Here is an 11,808-nt window from a genome sequence, read left to right as displayed (position 1 = left end):
TTCTACCCCTGGTATCCCTAAACCCCAAATCCGCATGGGACAAGAAGCACGCTGCAGAAGCACAAGATGTCCGTCTATAGTGACACAAATTATATCTGTCTAGTCACCACCTCCACAAAGACAACGACCACATTGATCAGCATGTTGGGATGGACATTCCGTGAAGATAAAGATATGAGGCTATCCGCCGCAAAGGCCATTGCTCATATTGCTTGTGTCTACATATGGTCGGGATCCCTAGAACCATGTAGAAAAATCTCCACTTCTTGATGCCCAAGATGGATAGTTGCCATGTGACATTACCACTACTACAGAGCCGAATAACACTGACCGAGAAAATAGTATCATCACTCACATGCTTTTGGCCCGTGTGTGCCTCCGGGTTAGTCATGACTTGAGTAACACAGCTAGGCCACACATGGCCCATCTGCAATAGCAGCCATCACCGATCGGCCGACCCATCAGTGCTCGATATCAGAAGGGCTCTAGCCGAAGCATTATCACTGCCCGTCCCCACTATAATGGTCGACCAGTGATGCAAATTCTGACTGACAACAAAAGGCTGCACTGCTGGCAGTCCGGTAGGAGTACTGCTAGCAGTGCAGCCTTAGCTTCACAACCAAATAAATCACAACGTCACATACAAATATTTTCAATACTTCATTTCCATATGCACATATGCAACATCTCTTACATTGCATTTCATGGGAAACACATACATTACACTTCATGGGATACATACATTGCATTGGGCAGCCATATATACAAACAATTGGACTATATCATGATCATCGCGCACTGATACATTTTAACTTATATGATTGTGTACCATTTGTTGGTCTCATTGTTGTCGTTGTCACATTGATTGGTACCATCAGTCTTCCTTGTCCATACACATGTTATATTTAATATCTGAACTATTAAAGAAAACTCATGTTTCATTTCAATAGATATCAGCTTGACCAAGGGGTAAAGCCTGCTAAAAATATTTAGAAAAAATTAAACAAAACTTAGATACATATCAATATCAATGAAGTAAACCGAGCTAGTTTATAATAGCTATGCCATTGTCTTGCTGGCACCATCGAGGAGCAACTTTGAATCAATAACTGGTGTGATCCTTACCGACTAATGATGTGAAAACTCACTCTTTTTGTACGACGCGGCGGAAATTGAGAAACGTCAACGGCCACGAGGTCCAAAGGTCAACGGCCACAAGGTCCATACACGGCGTGACGTTTCTTTAGCACTGTATAAAACAATCTTCTAAAGAAAATGTTTTGTACAGTAGACAAAAAGGTAACCATGGCCACGAGGTGAATTATATCTCTCCGTTTGAAAAGAAGCAAAGTATACTAAGTTCAGCACAAACATAAGACAACATAATTACTTCATCCAGTAGCCTAGCAGAAACACCCATCTACCACTTACACGTTTGGGCCTCGATGTCAGCCGGTGGTGTTTGTGTGAGGAGCTCCTTCCACATTGAAACTGTGCAATTGATACTACTAGAAGAACGCCCATGCGTTGCAACGGGGCCGCATTAACTTTAAGAGTTTAATATTAATATTTTCATACATATCAAGTGACATTGGCGATTTTTTTACCATCAAATCCTCACACACACACCCTCTCCCTCCCTCTTCCTCACTCTCTCTCCCCCTCTCCCCCTCTCTCTCTCTAACACACACACATATCCATCTTATTGGGTACGGGACCATAATCCATCTATTTCACACACACACGCTAGTGCGTAACAATATGGATTATGTGTATTATATTTGCCACCACAACTAGGGGAATTAATTTCATGTAAATCGGCTAGCCACAGCTTCAAGAATACGCGGAGGAGGTGGCCCGGGTCGGCGTCGGCGCCGTCCGGCGCGGGCCACGGGCCCGCTTCCAAGTGCGTCTGCGCGCCGGCCACCCTCGCTGGGTCCTTCAAGTGCCGCTTCCACCGCACCAACTCTCAGGGCCGCGGTCACGGCCAGGACCAGGGAAGCCGCCCTTCTTCGCCCCCTTCACCGGCCGCGGCCAACACGATGCCGCGGCACCCGGCCTCGCCGTCCTCGTCCTCCGGCACCGTCGCGACCCAGTGACGCAGCCCAAGCATCGGCCTCGAGAATCAAGAATGCTCGACAACGGAGAGGGAAGGGAAGATCATATATATGTCATAAGAAAGGGAGTTTATTTATTGCTCCCTCGATGTATTGTTTCCTTTGTTTGGAGATTAATTACCATCCGTGAGTTAAGGTAAGGTTAATGTGATTGAGCGATTTTCCTGAAAATTAATTATTTGTTTTCTAATTAATGTGATTGAGTGATTTAAGGTAAGGTTAATTAATTTAGATTTGATCTTTAGAGATTGTTCGTGCTTGATTCTACATTACTAAATAACTTGCGCCAGTATGGAAAGTTCTGATCTGTTCAGATTTCTTTCGTTGTGTGAGAGGGTGACACGAAAATAAACCGATGAAGTGGGGGGAGGGGACGAAAAAAACCTACGAAAAAACCAGCGAAGGTGGGAGGAGGTACAAAAAAAAAACCATGTGAGGTGGGACGAAAAAAGACCTGGAAGCGAGACTACCAACTGCTCCATTAGGAATAGAGATAACACTCACATGGGCCACCCCGCCAAGCTCTCACTCGCATAGCACGGTTGCTCCGCTCACCCGCGTTAGCATTTTTTTCCATTCACTCCACTGCTATCAAATAAAAAATCAACTGTTATTTTTTATTTGAAAAAGTCCATTAAATCAAAGACATTCGGGGATTTTATTAAAGCCATGAGTTGAAAAACTAAGATTTTTTTTAAATGCTCACGATTAAAAATATTCATGGATTTCATTTCTTTGCGAATTTGAAAAAGGTTCAAAAATTTAAAAATGTTCATGAACTTTGAAAATATTCATGAATTAAAAAAATGTCAAGGAATTTTGAAAAAATCATGATTTTTATAAAATATCCACAAATTTTAATAAATGTAGTGTATTAAAATATGAAAATAAAAGGAAAAATTAAATAAAAGGAAATTTTTTATAAATCATGATTTTTTGAATTCATGGACTTTTTTTCAATTCTTCAATTATGTTTCTAATTCGGGAACTGTTTTTCTAATTCATGTTTTTTTAAACCAAAAACATATTTTTGATTTCACGAAATTTAAAAAAAAACTAGAGAAAAACGACCCGGTCTACTGCTCAACAAACCCCCGACGAATATGCAGCTAGACTTTTCAGATGGCCGGTCTACTGCTTGAACTCTCTGCGAAGCAGCTCTATAGAAATGCAGCTGTCTGTCCAGCCGCCACTTTTGACTTGTGCAGTAGACCTGGGGATCCATGGGGACGGAGGCGAAAGTGAAGGTGTTCGGGCCGGCGAGATCCACCTGCGTGGCGCGGGTGCTGGTGTGCCTGGAAGAGGTCGGCGCCGAGTACGAGCTGGTGCACGTCCACCTCCCCGCCGGCGAGCACAAGGGCCCCGCGCATCTCGCCCGCACCGTACGTGCCGCTCACCTCTTCTTCTTCTTCTTCTTCTTCTTCTTCTTCTTCTTCTTCTTCTTCAGTTCTTCTAGCAGCCGAGTGCTTCCTGCCTCGTGCTTTCACTGAGATTCCTCTTTCCACAACGAGTACCCTTAGATTACACCTTGCCTTGCTGAGATTTTAGGTGATGGTTGCTAGGCCGCGTACAGGTTCAGATTCAGAAAGTCTAGCTAGCTAGCCATGCCTAAGATGTCTGATCCTAGTTCAGCTCTGTATTTGCCTTGCAGCTCTTTGGCCAGGTCCCGGCTTTCCAGGACGGTGATCTCATCCTTTTCGGTGAGAGACCAAATATTCATTCAGATTTATTTATATCTCGTATAGACTATAGACACACAAGCACAAGAAAACCCCCGAAAGAACAACATCTTCATTCAGATGATTTATATTTCGTCTATATATGTTGTCATCCCAGAGTCGCGCGCGATTTCGAGGTACGTGCTCCGCAAAGGCGCATCCGATCTACTCCGAGAAAACAGCCTCGCCGAGTCGGCGACGGTGGACGCGTGGCTCGAAGCTGAGTCCCACAACTTCGACAGGGCCATGTCGGCGATCACCTTCCAGTGCTTCGTCGTGCCCATGTTCATGGGCGGGACGACTGACCACAAAATCGTCGAGGAGAACCTGGAGAAGCTTAAGGCGGCCCTCGGAGTCTACGAGGAGCGTCTGACCAGGTTCAAATACTTGGCCGGAGATTTCATCAGCCTGGCGGACCTGAGCCATTGCCCCATGGCTCACTACCTGCTGGCCAGCCCCTGCGCGTCGGTGCTCGATGCGTATCCGCGTGTGAAGGACTGGGTTGATGGGATGATGGATCGACCGAGCGTGAAAAAGGTCATGGAGCTTATGGATGCGTCATGAAAAGAGCGGTGTGGTGTGTGCTTTGTGGAGACTATGTGAGATGTGCTGGTGCAGATGATTTGTCTTGTTTGTAATAACTCTTTCCATTTTGAGAGAAAACTTTAGCCGAACAAGGCCCTAGAGGGTTTCAATTCGACATCAAAGTATACCCAATTTATGTGCAAAGATCTTAATTATTTACGCCCAACTTTGTAATATTGGCCCATTTCAGCACATGCCTCGAAATGCCATTTAAGCTCTCTAAGAGCATCTCAAATTCCATTTAACTCCCCAAATTGCCATATTGAGGATTTAATCAAACCTAAGCGAAGCCTCAAACCTATAACTTCTCAAAAGTTTGAGGAGTTAAGTCTCAAAAGGTTCTTTTTTTTTTATCAAATTTCAGAGAGCAACGCCACTTCTCCTCAAATCCCAAGCTAGCTCTTCTTGTTGGATAAAATGGCAGAACCGCCGCCGCGATGGCTGACTGACATCCCGCCGCTATAAATTCTTACCAGCACCCCCACCAAAACCCTAGGTCTTCCTCATTGCCACCCGTTTTCCCCAAAAGTTGTCAGAATCTGGACTAAAATCACCGTCGCTTGATTCACCACCGGCGTCGCTTCAATCACCGCCACCGCTCGGTCCGCTGCTGTCGTCGCCCGTTTTCGTCATGGTGAGGCTGCTCCCCACCCATCGCTGTGCCTACTCATGCCAATACCTCCCACTGGTCGTCGTGAGGGACGCCGAGGTCGCAATGAAGGAGGAGGAGGAGGAACAACCCCACTCCAGCATCAAACCGTCGGAGGAGAAGGATGAAGGGGGAGAGGAGGAAGGTGAGGGGAAGCAATCCCACACCGGCACAAAGGTGCAAAACATGATGTCCTGGTGCCCCTCCAACCTTGGGAGGACGAGGAGCACCGAGCCACCGAGGTGCAGCTCGTCATAATGCACATCGACACCCTCCTTACTGACCCGCGGGTGGTGGTGGAGGACCGCACCACCGAGGCGCGGCTTGCTGCCGAGCGTCGGGCATCACTACTGCCACCGATTGTCATGAATCTTAACAAGGACAACAAGCGGGTGCCGAAGATGCCCAGGGACGCCCACAATGGTGATGCATCAGGCTCCGGCAGGTCGGCAATAAAACTCAGCTATAACTCTGATTAGTGCTCATTTTAGCATAAATGTAGGTCGTTTTAGTTTTGAATGGGGTGTTTGTGCACAATCTGGATTTGAGGAGTTCAATTTGAGAGTTCTTCTAGCTTCACACATTTTTAACTCCTCATATTTGAGGAGTTAAGGTTTGCAGAGAAAATTGAAAGGAAATCTTTTGTGAATTCGGTTAGAGAATCCTAATGCTAACCATTTTAACCTTAATTGTGTTTGTGAGCATGATTTCTAATGTGTTCATGATTAGAATTAGATCGGTGAATTATCTCGGTGAGCTGGTAGTCGACTTGTGCGGGGATGGCAATGGGCACCCATTATCCACGTACCCTGCGGGTAAAAACACTATTAGGGTAAGGGTATGAGACAAAAAAGTTGCCCATGGTTATATAAATAGAAAAATCTGAAACCCATCGGGTAGAGCGGTACGGATATGGAATTATATAACCCATACCCACGTACCCATGTACCCATATAAAATCTATGTGAACTCAAAATTATCTCTACATCCTACACTTTGTAATAAATTTGTGAACTCAAAATGTATGACCATGTGTTGCTGTTTATGACTGTGTAGTGTTGTTTTGATGTGTTGTTGTTGTTTCCGAGATGTTGTTTATTAAATGTGTTGTTGTTTATAAGTATGTTTATGAGTTGTAAACTATGATTATAAGTTGCTGTTTATGATTACGAGTTTTTCAACTTGATGCTTTGCAAACATGGGTAATTTTACCCGCGAGTACTCGTCTACCCTGTCGGGTAACGGGTATAGGAAAACTTGGACCCGTTGACGGGTATGAGTAAGCTCAATGGGGGCGGGTAAGGGTATGGGGTGGCTCCACGCGTACCCATACCCTGCGGGTGCCATCCCTTTGTGCCGCCATGAGGAATTATGCACTATGAAGTGATGCTTTTTTCTGCGCCTTTTGGTTATGTCGTATGGCTTTTATATTCAAGGTATTTTTCGGTTCTCAAAGATGTCTTCTAGACATAAGCAATTTATACTCCCTCTGTCTCATAATATGACAATGTTATAGCAGAAAAGAAAAGAAAATATTCATTTGACATTTAAAAATAGGCTGGCTGATTTACTCAGCAAAAGAAATGAGATAACGATTGATGGAAATACATCATGATACAAAAATACGACGCATTTTTCGCGCACCACCACTGCAAATATCTTTTTCCACTGGACATTGCAAAATAGATTATTTTTTTGAGTGGGCAAAATAGATTTTACAGTGGATGCTTTTCATCATGATGAAAGAAATAGCACCAAATTCACCCACCAATAAAATTCAGACCCACACAAACCAAGGGGACAAGAAAAGAAAAGAAAAACAACCGCTGCGCTGCAGGCCGCCACACGCTCTCTCGCGCCACTCCCCGCCTCCCGATTCCCCGGCCGCCGCCGCCGCCGCCGCCGAGTCCGACCATGCACGCGGCAGCTACCGCCCCGGCGCTGGCGCCGCCCGTCCTCCTCCCCCTCTGCCTACCCACCGGCGCCGGCTCCTCCGCCCGGCCGCGCCGCGCCGCCGTCCGGTGCGAGCTTGCCGCCGCCTCCGCCTCCTCCGCGGCGCCCGCGGCCGCTCCCGGATCCGTGGCCGCCCCCCGCTGGGCCCAGACGACGGTCGTCATCCCGCCACAGCGCCGCGGTTGCCACATCATCACCCACAAGGTGCGCCCGCCCTCCCCTCTCGTTCCTACAGCTTTGCCACTGTATCTTTGGTATGGTAGTAAATTGGTGATGGTGGTGGATTCTTGGCTGTTTTGCAGATCATGCACGCGATCAGGATCGACCTCTCGGAGTTCAAGTGCGGCCTGGCGCATCTCTTCTGTACGTGATGCAGTTTTATGTTCTTTTTTTGTTGTTGTTGTAGACAATCAGGGAGGCACAATCTTGTGTTATTTCTTGAAATTATCAGTAAGTTTTATGGCGCTGCTCAGTGTCAGAGCCGGTGGGTTAGGTAAATGTTTGCTTGCATTGGAAGCTCTGTTCTGAAAGCATGTTTGTCATGGAAACTAACTTTACCAAGCAGATTTAAAGCATTTAACGATGAGTAAATTATCTCGGAACTACATATAAGAATTGCTCTATGTAGAATTGGGAAATCATCACATTTGGGTTTACAAGTGGACCTCAGACCACATGTTAGGGAGTAGTGACACATGGAGCAATTTGCGACTGTATGGAGCAATTTGCGACGCTGTAACGGTTCTTGGCTGTGCGTAGGTCAAATTAGGAGCTAGATATTGAAGGTTTCAAGTGGTTTCTGAACTGCAGGAATGAAAAAAAAATCGAGTGCACAAAATGTACAGTTAATCAACAGCAGAACTTGAAATTCCTGATGCTAGAATCTATCCGCAGAACTTATGGTGCCATTGGTTTGGTTTTGAGTGAAGTGAGAGTATCTGATGATGATATGTTTTATCAGAAGGAAGTTTCCATTGTTTTTCAAAATAGTGAACGGTTTATATATGCTCTGCAGTGCACCACACGAGCGCTTCACTCACTCTTAATGAGAACTACGACCCCGATGTCCAAACTGACACTGAAACATTCCTTAGTCGAATTGTCCCAGAGGTGAACGATGTGATATTTCCTTCTTTTTTTCTGTTCAAGGATATCTTATTAGATTGGTCTCCTAATCTCTGTCTGATTGTAATTAGGGTCCATCTGCTCCATGGAGGCATACCATTGAAGGTTAGGGTCTGAACCCTTGTTACAGTGTTCTTATTTAAATTACATCGTCATGTATACTGCTGCACCTTCCGCAATGCTCCATTAGTTCTCTAAGACTGAAGTCTAGTCTTTACTTTCCATTCTGTATTTTCAAAATTATTCAGGGCGAAGTATCCAATGAAAATGGCTTTTCAGTGAAAATCTGAAAATTCCTACGTGAGCCATCAGATCTATAATGAACGCCATAGATTAAAGGTGGGACTCCTAAGCATCCACTTAAATGCAATTAGCAGACAACCCCCTAACTTATCCATCATCAAGCAGTAAAAATCCTTTGTGAGTATCCCTTGGATCGCTTCACGTTCCAATCTAGTACGTCACAAATCACAATGGAGAATCATGCTCCGGGCTTCCGGCGGCCATTAGTCCTTGCCCTCCGCCGGTAGCAACAGGCCCTCCGTCGGCATCGTCGGGCCTTCCTCCGGTGGCGACTTGAGCCATGTCGTTCCCTCCGCCGGCAACAACTCGGGCCCTTCCTCGGTGGCGACTCGAGCCATGCCCTTCCCAACGTCGGCCGTGACTGGCCTCTGTCGGCTGCTGCAACGTCTCAACCTTCAGATTACTCAACGTCAGCGCTCATTCTCGTCCGTGCGAACCTTATGTCCCCTGGCCATGTAGTGTAGAGGTTAACCTAACACTAGCTCCAGAGTTTACGACCACCACATTAATCAATTGACATGGCTTGTTGCTTATTTGGAACTACAAGTTCGTGTGTTACATGATTTTCTGAATGGGCATTGTGCCAATATTTTATTAAGCTGAAGTTCTGCAAAACTTTACAAAGATGTTAATTTATGGGTTTTGTGCCAACATTTTATGAAGCTGAAACTGTGCATGGAATTCGAAGTTGTGTATTCAGATTTTTCAATTTTTTTATCACCACCGAACAGTAATCATCAAAAACTACAGGGGAGTTGCACAGCACTAACAGATTAGCAAATATCAGTGCACAAGCTTCAGCATTTGCATGTACAATTCTTCAGAGAACAGAGGCTGCGCTGAACATTTCGTGAGAGAAATTGGATCACTGAGGTACAATTCTTCAGAGAACAGAGGCTGCACTAATATTTCGTCAGAGAAATTGGATCACTGAGGAGTACAATTCTTCAGAGAACTAAATAGCATGGGGGCAGCCCGCGTCCGCCGTGTTGCCGCTCGAGGTCGACGCATGCGGATGCCACTGTGATGGACGCGGCTACCTGCAGGTCACACCCACCGTCACCGGGGGCATCAGCTTGGTGGCCCTGGTAGCACGGCGCTGCTCTACTTCATCCCCACGGCCGGTGCGCCGGCATACGCGTCACCTACGCAGTTCCCCTCCCCCGTCACACGGTCTGCGTCGTCGGTGAAGCTGCCTGTTCGGACGCCGCGGATATCCTCGTCTTCCCCGCGGCGGCTTTCTCGCCTCGGCTCCTCGGGAGTCCTACCGATGATGAGACGGAGCTCTGACGTGGTGCGTCCCGATGTTTCAGTCAGTTGTCGTCGCCGTGCCTCGGGTCTCGCCGCTGCGAGAAGTCTCGGAGCCGCCGTGGCGTTCCCGGCGGCAGCATCCCGTCGACGTGGGAGAGTTGGGTAAGGCAATCCTCAAACGATTTTGCCTAATCATTACGAGAATAGGGGGTTATTTGTTAATCGCGTTTAAGTCGATGCTCAGGGATCCCACCTTTGATCCATGGCGTCCATTATAGATCTGATGGCTCACGTAGGAATTTTCAGATTTTCATTGAAAAGACATTTTCACTGGATACTTCACCATTATTCAGATCTTGCAAATGAATCACAAGACTGCCTGAGCTGTTTCTTAACTTGACAAGCAGGAACCATAATTTACATGATTATAAATCACCCACTAATACTCAGATTCTGATTGCAGGATCTGATGACATGCCAGCACATATCAAATCATCAATGTTTGGCTGTGCCTTGACGTATGCCCTCCCTCCCTAATGTTTCTCTTTTACAAAATATGAGTGACTTCGTCCAAAACAAATTAGTGACATTTTTCCTTTGTCTTCAGAATTCCTATCACTGACGGGCGTCTCAACATGGGAACTTGGCAGGTACGTAAAGACATTTTACTCACAAAAAGGGGCCATCTTTTGCTACACGATTACTAATACTGTAGTATAATCATCTTATGCATCTACTCTCAGTATTTAGGTTCTATTTTCTTGATAGGCTCAACTGAACATACAGTAGGATATTTGATTTTTAGATAAATGATATACTTGTAACAGAAGTTACAGAACTATAGGAAGTGGTCTATTCAGTGCATAAGAGCAGTATCCATCTATGCCATATATGAGTTTAAGCTTGACTCTTAAGTCTGTGCAACATGTTTTATTTGGGTGTCAACCACCCAAGACATAATGTCAGTATTAGTAGCAACCAAATGTTATTCAGGCATCTGCATTCTAAATTTTATCGTCTGAGTCGAACACCTGAACCCGACTTGTACTACGTCACCTATTCCATATCCGGGTAACATTTGTCATGGTTTTAATTTTGCCAATCGGGTACCTGAATACAATTTTGTGACCCAATATCCCATCTATGCCATATATAAGTTTGAAGTTCACTCTTAAGTACTGCAGCATGTTTTCTTTTGGGTGTCAACGAGCCAAGACATACTATCAATATTAGCAGAAACCAAACGTTATTCAGGCATCTGCGTTCTTAATTTTGTTGTCGAGTCGAATACCTGAACCCAAGTCGTACTATGACACCTATATCCATATCCGAGTGACATTTGCCATGATTTTATTTTACCAAATCAGGTATCTGATCCAATTCTATTTCCAACACCTGCCTCTCATGTGGGAAGTTTGGGTAACACCTGATATTACTCAGGGCCCAACCTTGACATTATATTTAATACCTAATCTTGATCATTCTTTTATTATTATTTCCAGGGTATATGGCTCTGTGAACACCGTGATTACGCTACTCCTCGCACAATTGTGATTACACTCAGTGGGATATGAGTGGTCAATGCTTGGAGCGGCAAATACAGTGTTGTGATTCTGATGTGCACTGAAATTGGAACTTTGCTCCAACTGTTATATGAGCTGCCCTGACATATCTTATTTGTAATCTTGTTTGGGTAGTTTTGTACAAGTGGAATAAATAGTAGATTTTCTGAGCTCCCATGCAAGCCCTGCCTATGTGGGCCGTCTAATTTGCATCAAGATATGTGCTAGCTCGCTATCTTCACCTTCGTAGAAATGTCTCTCTTTTGTTATCTCAAACAACACTTATAAAGACGCCATGTCATCATATAATAATAAAAACACCAATTATGGCTACATATTATGTACTCCCTCCGTAAACTAATATAAGAGCGTTTAGATTACTAAAGTAGTGATCTAAACGCTTTTATATTAGTTTACAGAGGGAGTAGTTGTTATCATTAACAAATGTTTGTAGGAGAATGTACGAGTGCTCTACCTAGAGACTGCATATGACATCAGCTGATGAAGAACAATTTTCTCCATTTAAATATATTTTCAGATGAGGA

The 11,808-nt window shown here is 45.1% G+C and overlaps 2 protein-coding genes across 3 annotated transcripts; both read left to right on the top strand.

Annotated features, from left to right (window-relative positions):
- Nucleotides 1–3,271: 3,271 nt before the first annotated feature.
- LOC123167106 (probable glutathione S-transferase GSTF1) lies at nt 3,272–4,604 on the top strand. 2 transcript variants are annotated; one of them, XM_044584939.1, is made up of 3 exons: nt 3,275–3,499; nt 3,769–3,817; nt 3,954–4,604. In XM_044584939.1, exons 1-3 carry the CDS (start codon nt 3,341–3,343, stop codon nt 4,397–4,399), a joined length of 654 nt encoding a protein of 217 aa, XP_044440874.1. In that variant the 5' UTR covers nt 3,275–3,340; the 3' UTR covers nt 4,400–4,604. The 2 variants fall into 2 exon arrangements, with proteins under 2 accessions (XP_044440873.1, XP_044440874.1); XM_044584938.1 differs by lacking the exon at nt 3,769–3,817 and having other exon boundaries at nt 3,272–3,499.
- Nucleotides 4,605–6,852: 2,248 nt separating this feature from the next.
- LOC123167323 (UPF0047 protein YjbQ) lies at nt 6,853–11,498 on the top strand. Its single transcript, XM_044585169.1, has 7 exons — nt 6,853–7,226; nt 7,325–7,385; nt 8,038–8,132; nt 8,219–8,252; nt 10,165–10,219; nt 10,309–10,351; nt 11,204–11,498. Exons 1-7 carry the CDS (start codon nt 6,984–6,986, stop codon nt 11,273–11,275), a joined length of 603 nt encoding a protein of 200 aa, XP_044441104.1. The 5' UTR covers nt 6,853–6,983; the 3' UTR covers nt 11,276–11,498.
- The last annotated feature ends 310 nt before the right edge of the window (nt 11,499–11,808 follow it).

Source organism: Triticum aestivum, chromosome 7D, assembly GCF_018294505.1.
Source record: "Triticum aestivum cultivar Chinese Spring chromosome 7D, IWGSC CS RefSeq v2.1, whole genome shotgun sequence".
Taxonomy (NCBI): Eukaryota; Viridiplantae; Streptophyta; class Magnoliopsida; order Poales; family Poaceae; genus Triticum; species Triticum aestivum.
This window is presented reverse-complemented; position numbering and strand designations above follow the sequence as displayed.